Source organism: Littorina saxatilis, linkage group LG13, assembly GCF_037325665.1.
Source record: "Littorina saxatilis isolate snail1 linkage group LG13, US_GU_Lsax_2.0, whole genome shotgun sequence".
NCBI lineage: Eukaryota > Metazoa > Mollusca > Gastropoda > Littorinimorpha > Littorinidae > Littorina > Littorina saxatilis.
This window is the reverse complement of record NC_090257.1, coordinates 11,107,920-11,125,776: the sequence shown is the minus strand read 5'-3', so window position 1 is coordinate 11,125,776 and position 17,857 is coordinate 11,107,920. Positions and strand designations below refer to the sequence as shown.

Genomic DNA, 17,857 nt, shown 5'->3' with positions numbered 1-17,857 from the left:
AAATATGTTTTGTAAAAAAGAGGATTCAGATATCTTACCAAAGAGAAAGTCACTTTATTTTGCATTCAGAAAGCAACACAGAGTATTCAACACAAAGTTTACACAAAAGCTTGTTTCCAGCTGTAAAGTTTCATGATGCTTTTTATCGTTTGCTTCCCAAGCCGAATTTCTGATATAATTACAACTACAATTTACAGCCTAGAATTTCAATCTGAGCCAAAAGAATGAACAGAACTCTTTGTGTTATGACTTTAGACCAAGAACAGATACAGTATGAATGGACATAAAATCCATCTCATCACATCACAGAATTGCTTGTCAGACATGATTACATGACAGCAATTCAATATATATATACAGGCTATTTAAAAACAAGTCGCGTAAGACGAAATTACTACATTTAGTCAAGCTGTGGAACTCACAGAATGAAAGTGAACGCACTGCATTTTTTCACAATGACCATAGTCCGCCGCTCGTGCAAAACACAGTAAAACTGACGAGACTGTTTAGCGCGGTAGTGGTTTCGCTGTGCTGCATAGCACGCTTTTCTGTACCTCTCTTCGTTTTAACTTTCTGAGCGTGTTTTTAATCCAAACATATCATATCTATATGTTTTTGGAATCAGGAACCGACAAGGAATAAGATGAAATTGTTTTTAAATCGATTTTGGAAATTTGATTTTGATCGTAATTTTTATATTTTTAATTTTCAGAGCTTGTTTTTAATCCAAATATAACATATTTATATGTTTTTTGGAATCAGAAAATGATGAAGAATAAGATGAACGTAAATTTGGATCGTTTTATAAAAAAAAATTTAATTACAATTTTGGGATTTTTAATGACCAAAGTCATTAATTAATTTTTAAGCCACCAAGCTGAAATGCGATACCGAAGTCCGGCCTTCGTCGAAGATTGCTTGGCCAAAATTTCAATCAATTTGATTGAAAAATGAGGGTGTGACAGTGCCGCCTCAACTTTTACAAAAAGCCGGATATGACGTCATCAAAGACATTTATCAAAAAAAAGATAAAAAACGTCCGGGGATATCATACCCAGGAACTCTCATGTCAAATTTCATAAAGATCGGTCCAGTAGTTCACTCTGAATCGCTCTACACACACACACGCACACACAGACACGCATACACCACGACCCTCGTCTCGATTCCCCCCTCTATGTTAAAACATTTAGTCAAAACTTGACTAAATGTTAAAAAGACGACTTTAAAATTGTCAGACCCCAACACAGCTTTGGGAAGGCTGATGTGGAGGGAGCTGGGTGAGCACTCTAAACACATTTCTTTGTTTACTCCACTTTTCATTTTGATGTCTACCTCAGGTGTGGGAAGTGCTGCTTATCCAACCGGTATGAAGTAAATCTCAGTCTTCACAGTCTTGGTATAACCATGAAATACAGTCTCATGATCTTTGTTACATGTTGAAGGTTTTTTCTTCTTCTAATCAATGCTGTTGAGGGTGTTGGTGGTGGTGTCACAAATGTTGTCGCTTAACGATCCAAAATCCTGAAGAAATATTCCACCTGTGAAAGAAAATTCATGTTTAATTGCCTGGGTATAGCTCTAGTATCAAGCATATTTCTGACAGAATGTACACAAAGTTATATTCCTTGTGCGTAGGCAGAGCATGGATTATCGCTTTGGGTTACCATCCCACACACAACACACACACACACACACACACACACACACACACACAGGCATATTGCATGCATACATGCTGGCACACACACTTACAAACACACACACAAATACATACATGCATGCATGCATACACACACACACACACGCACACACACACACACAGCCTACACAGGCATATTGCATGCATACATGCCGACACACACACTTACAAACACACACACACACACACACACAAACACACACACACACACACACACACACACACACACACACACAAGATCACACATGCTTAATCTATACCTCAAGCTGCCCATCATCAGGCAAGTCCGTGCAGTGGATGGCATTTTTGATTTTGTCGCTTCCGAAGAGAGCACGCAGGGTTCTTGGTCGCAGGTGTCGTGCAATTTCCTTCACACAGAAACAGACAAATCAATGCTGACTATTCTTATCCTTCTCCTTATTTCAGGGGGGAGGGGGTGGGTTGGGACTGTCTTCAGTAGGCATGGTCACATTTTTCTGTCACAAAGAGAAAGCCCTGGGATTGTCCCTTACGTACAATCAAAACCCAGACTGCAACCTTCAGCAGGTTAATAAAATACAATGTTAATTCTATTAGAAAATAGACTTCTTAGCGATATAATTACTAACAATAGATATTGTGAAGTCTTCAGTTCAGAAATGTGCATCTCTGTGTACTTCGTAGGAAAAATTATGGAACGACACAGCCCATGGCAGCAAGGAAAGAAAACCGAATACATCTTACACAGAAAAATATGAGTGGGATATCACCATAAACACTGAATGCCACACAGTAAACTTCTTTTTCGTCTTCTTCTGCGTTCATGGGCTGCTTTTGGGGGATGCATGCTTGGTATGTTCGTGTTTCTATAATATATCAAAATCTGACATGGATTACAGGATCTTTTCCGTGCGCATTTGGTCTTGTGCTTGCGTGTACACACGAAGGGGGATAAGGCACTAGCAGGTCTGCACATACGTTGACCTGGGAGACTGAACAAATCTCCACCCTTCACCCTCCAGACGCGGCCGGGATTTTGAACCCACGACCTTCTGCTTGGGAGTCCGACGTCTTATCCATTCGGCCACTGCGACCGTCACTCTCAGTAAACAAAAGAAGAATGAGACTGCCATGACAACAACAATCAGACATGGGATTCAGAAAAAGTGATAATTAAGGAAAAAAAAAGGTGGGGGTCTGGGGGCCGCAGAAGGCCCCCAGTAGGGTCCAGGGGCAACGCCCCTGGTCGGGGTCTGGGGGCTTCGCCCCCAGAAGCTGAAGGTTTTTATTGTTTTAGACACACAAAAATGGCCCTGAAATGCATATTTCAGCTTAATCAAAGCCCCCCCCCCTCCCTTTCTCTTCCTTCCCATGTTTCTCAAATTAATTTTACGCTAAGACTCAAAATAAGGAGGAGAAAGAGAGAGAGAGAGAGAGAGAGAGAGAGAGAGAGAGAGAGAGGGGGATGGGGGGGGGGGGGGTGGTGGCGTGTGACGGTGTGGTTTCAATGTTCTTACCTTGTCCGGCGGTGCCAAACGACCCCAGTGACTGATTACACGACTGGGTTTTCAGGATAGTCAGGTGCTTGTTGCTTTTCAAGTGGCTTTTGAGGGCAGTCTTTCCATTGGAACCGTAGTTGATAACATTAACATCGTTGCACAAAGTGCACTGAGCTTTTCCCGGCAAGTTGATTTTAGCAAAAGCATCGCCAACTTTCAGTTTCACGTCTTGTGTCTTCTGGCCTTTCTCGTATTTCCAGCTCAATGATACAACTTCATCGAGCCAGTCGAATCTCCAGAGATTTTTCTTGTACTTCTGCTGGTCAATTTCCCGGGATAGAACGGTTTCGTCTCGCTTTAGCTTCCTCATCATTTTGGCAAGTGGCTCGAAGCGATGTAAAAATGGCGCCGAATCATTCTCATACGGTATGCTTATACTGAATCCCCGATAGCTACGTTGAAACGGTGACTGTAGGAGACAAAGACACAGCGCGCGTTCCCATACGGATCGACCAGCAACAGTCTGACCGTTTTAGGAACCAACCGTTCAAGAATAGTATGGAATGGAGCGTCGCGATCAGCGGACCGGCCGAAAAACTTGGGTCTATACCTACATATACCCCAAAATTTTCTCAGCGGATTTGCACGAATCTCAAGAATGATCCCTGGAGCCTAAAAATTTACGGAATTCCGTAATTTTACGGAAGAATCCCATGTCTGAACAATGACAAGAACAACACTACCATCGATGGTACCTGTGATGAAAGGACACCCTTAATGGGACCAGCCCAAAGTGTCCCTACATTGTAGGTGGCCTGTCATGACAGGTATATTTTGGTGATAATAAATAAAGGGATAATAAAAAATTTGTCCTTTCATGGGAGGTGTCCTTTCATATCACAGGGGCCTTACATCAAAGGTACAACTGTACAACCAAAAATATCAACTGACCGGGTCAGTCGGTCCGGCCAGCTCGCGGAAGGCAGGGGCCACGGGCGGGGAACCTTCTGGGGCACAAATCTCCAGCACCAGACAGGGGCCGGAGGTGAGCTCTACGACCATGGCGCTGTACTCATGGACCACACCCTTGTAGACTTCCAGGAACTCCTCAGCGTTGGCTTTCTCCAGTGTGAACATCTGGGTCGCGCCCACCTGGAATCCCGCCTCCGTGATGGCGCTGATGATCTTGCCTGCCATGCCTGTGGAAATGCATGTTTTAAAGTTGAGAAGCGTATGGTTTTAAAGTTGAGCAGCATTAGTGTGTTAATTATTTGTGTGTGAGGTGGACAGAGAGAAAAGAAGATGAGACGAAGAACGATTGTTTTCAAAATTCCAAAGAAACAAACAACAAATACTAAACACCTGGAACCAGGCTTCTATGATGGCGATAATGATCTTGCCCGCCATGCCTTGGGAAATGATTTAGTAAACCAGATTTATTAATGTTGCGATAAACTTGACAGTCGGATCTTTTAAACGGCTCTTGAGGTGACAAATAGATTTCAGCAGTGCCACTCAAAATGTCAATAATTTTGAAATTCACATGCAGATTTGTAGCTTTTGGTATTTTGGGTTATAATTCACTTTGCCTGACAAAGTGAAAAACAGGATTCATTCCACTTTCGCCCCCTTGATCCTTCTTCAGATGCATCCTTGTTTAAATATAAAGAAGGGCAACACTGATCACACATGGGAACAGGGATGCATGAAAAAAAAAGTCTGAAGGTGACCAATGATTCTCAGAAAATATTGAAATTCTTGGCCTGAATAGATGATTTTTGGAAATAACTCGAGTTTGTATAGGTTGTGAAACTGAAAGAGTGAATACCCTTGCTTTTCCTCTGTCCATATGTTTTCGACACACCCCTCACTACTGATTGGCCCCTCCAATGTTTGTAAACAAAAGAATCAAGGGTATAGCTCACTCTTTCGCAACCCATAGAAGCCAGACAGTTATTTTCGGAATTCGACTTTTAACACATTGCTTTGAAACCGCACTCCTGAAGCTCACAGAAGAAGTCTGATTTCAGCCAAAAGTCTGAAGATTTGCATGAGTGACTTTTCTTTTGTTTTGTTTTGACTAAATGTTTTAACGTAGAGGGGGGAATCGAGACGAGGGTTGTGGTGTATGTGTGTGTGTGTGTGTGTGTGTGTGTGTGTGTGTGTGTGTGTTGTGTGTGTGTGTGTGTGTGTGTGTGTGTGTGTGTGTGTGTCTGTGTGTGTCTGTGTCTGTGTGTGTAGAGCGATTCAGAGAAAACTACTGGACCGATCTTCATGAAACTTGACATGAGAGATCCTGAGTATGGTATCTCCAGTTGTTTTTTTCATTTTTTTATCAATGTCTTGATGACGTCATATCCGGCTTTTCGTGAAAGTTGAGGCGGCACTGTCACGCTCTCATTTTTAAACCAAATTGGTTGAAATTTTGGTCAAGTAATCTTCGACGAAGCCCGGACTTTAGTATTGCATTTCAGCTTGGAGGCTTAAAAATTAATTTATGAGTTTGCTCATTAAAGTTGTCATTAAAACCAATTTTTCGCAAACAGATTTAAAATTGATTGCATCGTATTCTTCATCACATTCTGAATCTAAAAATATATACATATGTCATGTTTACTCTTAAAATGTGATCACAATTGACCAAAATAGATTAATTAGTCTTCCGATTAAAATGTAAGAAATTGATCCAAAAATGATTTCATCTTATTCTTTATGATTTCCTGAATCCCAAAACATATAGATATGATAGGTTGTATTCAAAACAAGCTCCGAAAGTTAACAAAAAAAATACAGAAAAGCGCGCTTTACGGTTTGAGACTACGTGACAGGGCCGCACTCTACGCATAGTGTCATAATATATCTTGGCCTCAACTAAGCCCGAGAACTGCTGCACCTATAGCTGTGGTGTTTGCCAGGTAGTTGCTAGTTAGCACAACCTCATGCAGGGCACCCTCAAAGTCACATTCGTGAAGTGAATGACACTCGGCTGTGTGGTTCCAGCCTTCCCATTAGAACAATAGCAATTCCACTCTGGGCAGGAGCCAGCCGTAACCCGAAAAACGCACATGACTCTGATGGGATTTGAACCCACCCCGCCCGCAGCCCAAAGTGCTAAGTTACCACTGCGCTACGGGGGCCGGTTGCATGAGTGACAGCTCCACTGACCTGCTTTGACAGCAGAGGGCTTGATGATGCAGCAGGTGCAGTTGCCCACCCTGGCTGTGTTGGGAGGCACGGGGCCGGATGATGGGAAGAAAAACTCAATTTCTCTGGCGGCGGCTCCAGGGTCTGACGATCCGTGGACAGCGTTGAAGGTAACGTCTGCGGAAAAAAGTATAAACAATGTGAAACTATGCCTTAACGGATTTTATTTCTATGTCATGACTGGTAAGTTTTTCCGTTCAACATCAGTCACTACAAGCTCAACATTTTGCATGATACAAATTTTCTTGTATTGCTCAGAGTCTTTCGCTCCAAGTATTTAAAATCTTTTGCTCTAAGTTTCTTGGGCAAGAATGCTGTGAAGATTTCATTTTCATTACTTTATTGTCCCATCGCTGGGAAATTCGGGTCGCTTCCTCCCAGTGGAAAGCTAGCAGCAACGGAGTCGCGCTACCCAGGTGTCTGCGTGTTTAGGTGTATTCAGCCACCTGCACTTATGGCAGAATGACCAAGGTCTTTTACGTGCCATTGTGATGACACGGGGGTGGGACATGGCTTCCGTCTCTGGGTCTGCACATAAAGTTGACCCGTGTCCGTCCCGGCCCGAATTCGAACCTGCGACCTTCCGATCACAAGTCCAGTGCTCTACCATCTGAGCTACCGGGTAATAAGAGCATAGGGGTAATAAGAGCATAGAATTATAATGTCTTGTTACCAACACACACCAAAATAAAATTATCAAAAAGAAAGAGGAAGGAGCAGTTTTATTTTTGTTCGTTTATAATCGCTCTGTCTTGTGTGTTTGTTTGTTACATCAGCTAGATCAGATTTTTAAAAAATATTATGCTCTCTACATCTATGAGATATAATGGTGAGTTTGGACTATTTGTACAAAAAACAATGACCGATGCCTTTCTTTGTAAACGCAAGGCTTTTATGGCCCTAGACGGCTTGAGCCAAGCTAGCTTGTGTTAACAGATTAACAGCACCACATTCCCTTTTTGCTTAGCTTTAATTCTCGGCCTATGCAAAGTTGTGATCTAAACAAGTCACACTGCCATAGCCATTCACAAAATCGTTGACCAAGCGAACAGACCTTGACCGTACTGGGCGCGGATGCTGGTGGGGGCAGTTTTGCGGGCCGCGGAGGGGTCTGTGGGTCCGATGGCCTCCCTCCACGCACCAACTGCATTCTCTCCTACGATCTCAAAGGTTACCACAGGTCCACTCGTCACATAGTCTAGCAAAGCGCTGCAGAACACAAAATCAAAATAATATGAAGATAAAAAATCCAAAAATATCAATCAAGTAAAGATAACCCCATCCGAAAAATGTTTCACAGAGAAAACCCTATTTAAGTACAGAAGGAAACTCACGTATCTTCAGGCAAATGCAGAATTTTTCAAGGAAAGGCTAAATCTACTTCAACTGGAACCCACTGTTCCTCAGGGTGCTGAATCTTTTGCAGAATCACTTGAAATGTTTGTTGACTTTTCAATGAATATGTGCCAACTTATGACCACTCTGCATACTCCTAAGGTGGAACAATTAAAACCAGCTAAACAAATCCTCTACTTCCTTGTTTAGTTACGCACAGACATGCAATGACAGGCACGACACAAAATAATTGGAAACAAGAAGGGCAAAGCCCATACGACTCACATGCTTGACCTTGACCTTTACATGACCTTGACCTTCAGGGTCAAGGTCAAATAACTAAACCTAGCAATGACATCATACACTAAGAACTGCTTTACACATTTTTCCTACCAAAATACATGTGACCCAAGGTCAAGGTCATCCAAGGTCATGCAACACAAAGCTGTTAATTCAAGACATAGGAAGTACAATGGTGCTTATTGGCTCTTTCTACCATGAGATATGGTCACTTTTAGTGGTTCACTACCTTATTTTGGTCACATTTCATAAGGGTCAGTGACCTTGACCTTGATCATATGTGACCAAATGTGTCTCATGATGAAAGCATAACATGTGCCCCACATAATTTTTAAGTTTGAAACAGTTATCTTCCATAGTTCAGGGTCAAGGTCACTTCAAAATATGTATACAATCCAACTTTGAAGAGCTCATGTGACCTTGACCTTGAAGCAAGGTAAACCAAACTGGTATCAAAAGATGGGGCTTACTTTGCCCTATATATCATATATAGGTGAGGTATTCAATCTCAAAAACTTCAGAGAAAATGGGAAAAATGGGAAAAATAGCTGTTTTTTAGACAACATTTATGGCCCCTGCGACCTTGACCTTGAAGCAAGGTCAAGATGCTATGTATGTTTTTTGGGGCCTTGTCATCATACACCATCTTGCCAAATTTGTTACTGATAGACTGAATAGTGTCCAAGAAATATTCAACGTTAAAGTTTTCCGGACGGACGTCCGGACGGACGGACGACTCGGGTGAGTACATAGACTCACTTTTGCTTCGCATGTGAGTCAAAAAAGGGTGAGCGCATCACCCTGGACATTTTGTTAGAAAACAAATATATTTGTGTAATCCAGGGATCTGAAGAATGATCCCAAGGTCTCAGCTAGCTTCCAAAATACTGGAAATAAGCAGAAAAATCTAATGCCAGACAGAGTTCTTACTTGAGGAAAGGCTTGCTCTGGTGTTCCTGGTAGAAGGAGAGGGCCTGGTTGCGATTCATGCGACACATGCGTAGCCTGGAGATGAGGAAGCCTTTCTGGCAGATCTTGTCGAGGATCTGTCCCAGCTTATCCACCGCGTCTGGCTTGATCATGCCAAGGGTCCTGAACAAAGGATAGTTCACAAAGTGTGTGTTACTGTTACAGACCTCAACCACTGTTCACATCAAGTCTACTTTTAAACAATTATGGAAGGTTTTTGTATTTATGTTTTCTTGAATTTTCTGAACTCTGAATGCTATACCGGTTGACTGCATACTTTTCTTTTTTGGGGGGTTCTTTAAAAAAAAAATGTAATTGCTGGTCTGTTTGCTTGCTGAAAGATGACAGTAAAGAACTCTGCCTATACTCAGCAGCATTTGTTTGTTTGAAGGTAATGAATTACAGCTTCTTGCAGCTAATGTGCCCTTGATGTTACTCTGCAAACTCAGAATTTGATGTATAAATTATATCAAACACAAAAAAATCAATTTTTAGCTGCCGCAAAAATAATCGGTTTACAGGTTTTGTGGGGTGTGAACTTTAGTCATAACAGCGATTCCTGTCCATCTTCACCACCTCTGTAGCAGAATTCAATCTTCTATGTTTGGTGCAAATTCAAATCTTTATCACATTAACAAACAACGCACACACCTTTCTTTCTTTGCGGACAGTTTCCTGCGAGTGTAGTCATCACCATAGTCCACAATGTTGAGAAGACGCCCACAGACGTTGATGCTGTTACCCAGGTACAGGTCTGCGGGGGAGATGTTGTTCTCCTTTACACTGGTGCGCAGGAACATCTTGCGATTCTTGATGTCATACTGCAACGTTACAGGAAAGTATAAAAAACAACTGTACGCCTAAAAATTCAGTTTTGCTTGCAAGACTCGAGAGGGTGGTGATTGCAGGATGTGATGCAGTTATGCAAATGCTAATCTGCTCATAGTGCACATGCATTGTATTTCAAAAGACAAATGTGTGTAATGTGGGTTTCAACAAAATCAAATGAAATCGAAGATGACAAATCAATTACAATGTACCTGTAAATCATCTGCAGTGAGCCATGAAAGTCCAAAAAATGATGTACTCGCCTTTGGCTAGTGATTCTGAAAATGTACTAGCCAGAGAGCAAACTTTACTAGCCAAACCAACAATTTGTTTCAGCAACTTTACTCGATTTTGGCGAGTAGATGAACATTTCTACTCGTCAGTTACATGTTTCTACTCGCCATGGCGTGTAAAATACTCGCCACTTTCAGGCCTGATCTGGTCAATAGTTTCTGTTCTTTCTGCAGCTTTTCATATATATACCCTATGCTTTGCTAACTTTTTCTTTCTTTCCTTCCTTTTTTCAGTCTATTCCCCCTTTACTTTCAACTCAACACCAAATGCAACTTGGTAAACAAAGAATTAAACCACCTTTCAAATAATTGTGATCCCTCAGTTTTGATTTCTGACTTGTTCTAATGATAACTTCAAATATGATACGTAACATCTCTACCAATGAACCTTCCTTCTTCTTCTTCTTCGTTCAAGGGCTGGAACTACCATGTTCACTCATGGTTTTGCACGAGTGGGACTGGGTGGCCGAGTGGTAACGCACTTGCGCTCGGAAGCGAGAGGTTGCGAGTTCGACCCTGGGTCAGGGCGTTAGCAATTTTCTCCCCCCTTTCCTAACCTAGGTGGTGGGTTCAAGTGCTAGTCTTTCGGATGAGACGAAAAACCGAGGTCCCTTCGTGTACACTACATTGGGGTGTGCACGTTAAAGATCCCACGATTGACAAAAGGGTCTTTCCTGGCAAAATTGTATAGGCATAGATAAAAATGTCCACCAAAATACCTGTGTGACTTGGAATAATAGGCCGTGAAAAGTAGGATATGCGCCGAAATGGCTGCGATCTGCTGGCCGATGTGAATGCGTGATGTATTGTGTAAAAAATTTCCATCTCACACGGCATAAATAAATCCCTGCGCCTTGAATATGTGCGCGATATAAATTGCATAAAAAAAATGAAAATAAAAATAAAAAATAAATCCTTGCGCTTAGAACTGTACCCACGGAATACGCGCGATATAAGCCTCATATTGATTGATTTTTATGTGTATGACCGTTTTGACCCCGCCAACCATACGCTGATTCCGGGGAAGTTTTCACGCTGGGTATTTTCGTATTTCTATAACCCACCGAACTCTGACATGGATTACAGGATCTTTTCCGTGCGCACTTGGTATTGACTGCTTGCCTGTACACACGAAAGGGGATAAGGCACAAGCAGGTCTGCACATAAGTTGACCTGGGAGATCGGAAAAAACTCCACCTTTAACCCACCAGGCATCCGCGGCTGGGATTTGAACTCACGACCTTCCCATTAGGAGGCCAATGTCTTATCGTGCACTTTGTACGCCACTGCGCCCGTCATGAACCTTTCTTATTCAAAGCAAAACTCTGCTCACCATCTCAATTGACTGGGCCTTGACGAAGTAGAAGAACTGGAACTGCCGCACGCGGGCAGCCATCTCCTCATACCACTCCACAGTGAAACAGTACCGCTCATCATCCTGAAAAATAACAACATCCATTTTTCAATTCATGTATGTAAATTTTTCTAGTTGTGTTTGCATCGACCTCTCTTGTGCAAAAATGTATGCTCTAAAAATTAAAAAATAAATTAAATTCAATTTGTTTGAAATATTAATTATGACATCTTCAGACATAAAACAAGTCGCGTAAGGCGAAAATACAATATTTAGTCAAGTAGCTGTCGAACTCACAGAATGAAACTGAACGCAATGCAACGCAGCAAGACCGTATACTCGTGGTCCACCGCTCACGGCATAGGCAGTGAAATTGACAGGAAGAGCGGGGTAGTGGTTACGCTATGCTGCATAGCACGCTTTTCTGTACCTCTCTTCGTTTTAACTTTCTGAGCGTGTTTTTAATCCAAACATATCATATCTATATATTTTTGGAATCAGGAACCGACAAGGAATAAGATGAAAGTGTTTTTAAATTGATTTCGAAAAAAAAAAATTGATAATAATTTTTATATATTTAATTTTCAGAGCTTGTTTTTAATCCGAATATAACATATTTATATGTTTTTGGAATCAGCAAATGATGGAGAATAAGATAAACGTAAATTTGGATCGTTTTATAATTTTTTATTTTTTTTTACAATTTTCAGATTTTTAATGACCAAAGTCATTAATTAATTTTTAAGCCACCAAGCTGAAATGCAATACCGAACCCCGGGCTTCGTCGAAGAGTACTTGACCAAAATTTCAACCAATTTGGTTGAAAAATGAGGGCGTGACAGTGCCGCCTCAACTTTCACGAAAAGCCGGATATGACGTCATCAAAGACATTTATCAAAAAAATGAAAAAAACGTTCCGAGATTTCATACCCAGGAACTCTCATGTCAAATTTCATAAAGATCGGTCCTGTAGTTTAGTCTGAATCGCTCTACACACACACACACACACACGCACGCACACACACACATACGCACATACACCACGACCCTCGTTTCGATTCCCCCTCGATGTTAAAATATTTAGTCAAAACTTGACTAAATATAAAAATGAGAGTACATGTATACATGTACATATCATATCATGCACAACACAACAGTAAAACGTTGAGTTTGAGTCTGACATACTTCACAAGCATTCCATATTTCACCTGGCCTTTCTGCCCATCTGAATCTGAATCAACATTCCAGAGAGATGGCTTTAGAAACAAATCTGTAAATGTATGCCATACTAACTGTAGAAAACCTATGGTTAGACCATTTTTTGAAAATGTGTAATGAAGATGAAACATGCATACAAGGATTCTTCAACAACATGCATGCATGCATGTATACACATATATTATATATATTATATGCGCAGACAAAAAATCTGATTGCAAAACTGTATGCACACGCATACACAACCACACACACAGTCAACACACACAATTCAGCCATCCATCTGAAACATATATATGGATACACAAAAAGCAAAAAAATAATTCTTGATACACCAAAATGTCATTCAAAAAGGAAAAGCTTGGCAACAACACTACATACAGGAACAGTTGATTTGTTCATGAAGACAGGTTTAATGGCAAACAAATAGGGGTATGACAAGGAAAGAATTTAAACTTGGATAAATAGCCCCACCATTATACTTGTAGTCAAAAGCATATTTAAAACACATATATACTCAAAGGCAATGAGTGAAATTGTATTATGCCTAGCATCATTTCACCAGACAATATTTTCATATTAATTAATTCAATTTTGGATTTTTAGTGCAGTTTCACATTTCATTCATACATGGATGAAGATTTATATATATATATCATATAGATGAACAAGGCTAAATGCAGATAGTTGCTGAATGTGTAACACACTGGGAAAGGGGAATTGGATGGGAGAGAATTCTCCATGTTTGATATTCACAGGAAGTCTCCTTCTTGCTCCAAACTCCTCTCACTTCAGAAAAGCAAACCAACCAACATTCTTCTCAAAACAGAAATCTACAGGATGCATTAACAATAACAGTAACACTTATATATATAAGCTCATAATGTTCTGCAAGTATAATTGCAGTTTACAACATCGCAGGGTTAATGGGATACTTTTTAAGCAGATCTTGCCAAAGTTAATAATAATACAGCTTATATATAATTACACATCAAAACTTCAGGACTACATGATTGAAGCAACCATGATCAGAACAACAGCAACAACCTGTAGGGGTAAAGCAAAACAACTGAAATTTTTTTAGCAAACAGATCATTAATTAAGGAAACACATGCACAATATGTTCAAGTCTGAAACACCAGATAGGCAATATACTTACCGCCAAAGTAAGAGACTGGAAATTTTAGTTGAGAAAAGAAGTCATATATAATATATATATTATATATATATTAATTTAAAAAGAGAAATAAACAAGTCGCGTAAGGCGAAAATACAATATTTAGTCAAGTAGCTGTCGAACTCACAGAATGAAACTGAACGCAATGCCATTTTTCAGCAAGACCGTATACTCGTAGCATCGTCAGTCGACCGCTCATGGCAAAGGCAGTGAAATTGACAAGAAGAGCGGGGTAGTAGTTGCGCTAAGAAGGATAGCACGCTTTTCTGTACCTCTCTTTGTTTTAACTTTCTGAGCGTGTTTTTAATCCAAACATATCATATCTATATGGTTTTGGAATCAGGAACCGACAAGGAATAAGATGAAAGTGTTTTTAAATTGATTTCGACAATTTAATTTTGATAATAATTTTTATATATTTAATTTTCAGAGCTTGTTTTTAATCCGAATATAACATATTTATATGTTTGTGGAATCAGCAAATGATGGAGAATAAGATAAACGTAAATTTGGATCGTTTTATAAATTTTTATTTTTTTTTACAATTTTCAGATTTTTAATGACCAAAGTCATTAATTAATTTTTAAGCCACCAAGCTGAAATGCAATACCGAAGTCCGCGCTTCGTCGAAGATTACTTGACCAAAATTTCAACCAATTTGGTTGAAAAATGAGGGCGTGACAGTGCCGCCTCAACTTTCACGAAAAGCCGGATATGACGTCATCAAAGACATTTATAAACAAGTCGCGTAAAGCGAAAATACAATATTTAGTCAAGTAGCTGCCATTTTTCAGCAAGACCGTATACTCGTAGCATCGTCAGTCCACCGCTCATGGCAAAGGCAGTGAAATTGACAAGAAGAGCGGGGTAGTAGTTGCGCTAAGAAGGATAGCACGCTTTTCTGTACCTCTCTTTGTTTTAACTTTCTGAGCGTGTTTTTAATCCAAACATATCATATCTATATGTTTTTGGAATCAGGAACCGACAAGGAATAAGATGAAAGTGTTTTTAAATTGATTTGGACAATTTAATTTTGATAATAATTTTTATATATTTAATTTTCAGAGCTTGTTTTTAATCCGAATATAACGTATTTATATGTTTTTGGAATCAGCAAATGATGGAGAATAAGATAAACGTAAATTTGGATTGTTTTATAAATTTTTATTTTTTTTTACAATTTTCAGATTTTTAATGACCAAAGTCATTAATTAATTTTTAAGCCACCAAGCTGAAATGCAATACCGAACCCCGGGCTTCGTCGAAGATTACTTGACCAAAATTTCAACCAATTTGGTTGAAAAATGAGGGCGTGACAGTGCCGCCTCAACTTTCACGAAAAGCCGGATATGACGTCATCAAAGACATTTATCAAAAAAATGAAAAAAACGTTCGGGGATTTCATACCCAGGAACTCTCATGTCAAATTTCATAAAGATCGGTCCAGTAGTTTAGTCTGAATCGCTCTACACACACACACACACACACGCACACACGCACGCACGCACACACACACGCACATACACCACGACCCTCGTTTCGATTCCCCCTCGATGTTAAAATATTTAGTCAAAACTTGACTAAATATAAAAAAATGAAAAAAACGTTCGGGGATTTCATACCCAGGAACTCTCATGTCAAATTTCATAAAGATCGGTCCAGTAGTTTAGTCTGAATCGCTCTACACACACACACACACACACAGACACACACACACACGCACATACACCACGACCCTCGTTTCGATTCCCCCTCGATGTTAAAATATTTAGTCAAAACTTGACTAAATATAAAAAGAAAGGAAAACAATAAGTATCCATGTTTATATCTGAAGAACGATTAAAAATCCAAAAGCAGATAGACTGCCAACTTTCCAAACTTCAGAATCAAAAAATAAGAATGGTAGGTAATTAGAACCTTTATTATATTTATAGACGAAACAAACGTTACATTTCCTAATATGTCGACCCAAAGGTCTTTGAAGTAGACAGATAGACAGACAGACACTTATGAAACAGATAATGAACTTATCTCAAGATCGTGTGGCAGTGAAGTAATCGATAAAGAATTAATTCGTCAATTCAAAAAAAAGAATCAACACTTCGAGATCATCAAGTTTAAGCAATGTTCATAAAATTTATATCAAAATATGAATGCATTTCGTTTAAACTAAAGATAAAGGTATTGCTTAGCTTTATTTACACAGCAGGCATCCTAAGGATGTACTTCAGCAGAGGTTTGGGTGGTAATTTAAGGGAGGGGAGGAATAGTTAAGAAAATACAGGGTTGCTATTTCAATTTCTGCGAACAATCAACGTTCATGCTGCATGAAGGGATCGAGAAGCTGAACAATCTGGAAAATGTCAACATGCAGTCATTCTTTATAATTCAAAGGGTCTGTTGTTCCAATTACAGTGGAGTCCAGCTATAACGAACCTGGGTATAACGAAATCCCTCTTTTAACGAACTGCCATTGATTTCCCGGCAGACAGCCTTCTATTTCTTACTTGTTACTTTCCGGCTACATCGAACCTTTTGAACTCATTTGCATAACGAACCCCTCTTTTAACAAACATGTTTTCATCGCCCCAGAGCCGTTTTGTCTCTAAAAGTCACAAGGCTACAACGAACTGATGTCAATAATTGTCTCCAAAGACAAAAATACACAAACACAAGTGCACATCGCGTGATGAGCGAACTCTGAACAAACTAACAGCGGGAGGTGCACAGATCGAACCAAAACCGAAAGTTGTGGTGACGTCATGACATTTTGCGATGTACGTCAGCGAAACTCGTGCACATCTTGCTAAAAACAATGGCTGACGAACATGGTTTCGAAATCTGGAACTGTTTTTTGGTTTTCTCCGATCCGTGACCGAGTGACGCGATATAGAACCACGCGTTCATTTAAATCAATACTCTCCTCAGGCAGTGAAGTCTCCTAAATTGCTCAACACTGTGGACAGTCCGGAGTGCAGTTATGTCCCGTGAATGAGCGAGTCAAAGTTTTATCGTGAAAACTGACGCTTTTCGTGCATCTCCCGCTGTTAGTTTGCTAGAGCTCTCTATGGTTTATATTATGAAGCTGTTGAAAACATGCAGAGATTGTACTCTCCAAGGAAAGATCGATGGGACGATCATTTGAAGGTGAGTGGGAAAACTTGTCTTGAGGCCATTTAGGGTTGAAAACTCTACAGCGAATTACTGATATATAACGAACTAAAATGTATCTCCCTTGAGATTCGTTGTACCCGGACTCCACTGTATGTCATTCTGCTGGGTTCATGTGTGTGTGCATGTGAGAGAGTGAATAAGATGGACACTAGACTAGCTAGTAATATATAAGAGAATGTTCATCCGTCGTAAAAAGGTGAGTGGTAGGGATGAATGTTTCAAAGGTTTATGATTATCCTATTTCCGTCGTTTCAAAAGCAAATTTTGTAGAGAAATGCTGCTTTCGCAGGTTTGCTGATTGAATTATCCCCTATAGATACTAGCTCCCTCTCAAGGTTTCAGTCCAAAAGCTAAGCAACAATAATGTTCACTGTTGTCTTAACGCTTAAAATCCCAGCACTAAAATTACTGTCGCAGTCAACCTAAAAGTAGTACAAGACTTATTAATGATTTTGCTGGAAGTATGATATTACAGCAGCATTATGAATCAAAATGACCAATAGCTAAATTTTCAGATCAGATTTCATCAAAAGGGAAGCGCCAAACACACTTTGACTTTGCATGCCAATTTTGACGTCAGGATTCGTTCCTTATGAAACAGAGGCTCTTGATTCATTGACATTAATAACAAAATGAGTATCTTACCATGGTGAGAGTCTGTAGATGAGAATAATTTCCACAGAAATTTGAATTCTCACGTCTGTAGCCGTGCACCTACTTGTTGTAGCAACAGCCGCTTCCGACACTCGCAGTTGTAATCTATTTTTTCATTGGTTACAATTCTTTGACAGTGTACTTCCGCCATCGCACATCCGGTTCAGTACC

General features: G+C 40.1%; 1 protein-coding gene across 2 annotated transcripts; it reads right to left on the bottom strand.

The window, feature by feature from the left end:
* Positions 1-34: 34 nt before the first annotated feature.
* LOC138983592 (nucleoside diphosphate kinase homolog 7-like) lies at positions 35-17,796 on the bottom strand. Of its 2 annotated transcripts, XM_070356869.1 has the most exons (10): positions 17,678-17,796; positions 13,841-13,855; positions 11,443-11,547; positions 9,640-9,809; positions 8,950-9,111; positions 7,439-7,593; positions 6,346-6,501; positions 4,132-4,379; positions 1,963-2,070; positions 35-1,541 (listed from the first exon to the last, which is right to left on the bottom strand). In XM_070356869.1, the coding sequence occupies exons 1-10, from the start codon at positions 17,678-17,680 to the stop codon at positions 1,509-1,511; spliced, it is 1,155 nt and encodes a 384-aa protein (XP_070212970.1). In that variant the 5' UTR covers positions 17,681-17,796; the 3' UTR covers positions 35-1,508. The 2 variants fall into 2 exon arrangements, with proteins under 2 accessions (XP_070212970.1, XP_070212971.1); XM_070356870.1 differs by lacking the exon at positions 13,841-13,855 and having other exon boundaries at positions 17,678-17,792.
* Positions 17,797-17,857: the final 61 nt, after the last annotated feature.

Coding starts and splice junctions, on each gene's coding strand:
- LOC138983592 (XM_070356869.1), bottom strand. Junction 9,112..9,639: donor CTGTCCGCAAAGAAAGAAAG/GTGTGTGCGTTG, acceptor TCCTTTGTTCAG/GACCCTTGGCATGATCAAGC. Junction 1,542..1,962: donor CTGATGATGGGCAGCTTGAG/GTATAGATTAAG, acceptor TTTCTTTCACAG/GTGGAATATTTCTTCAGGAT.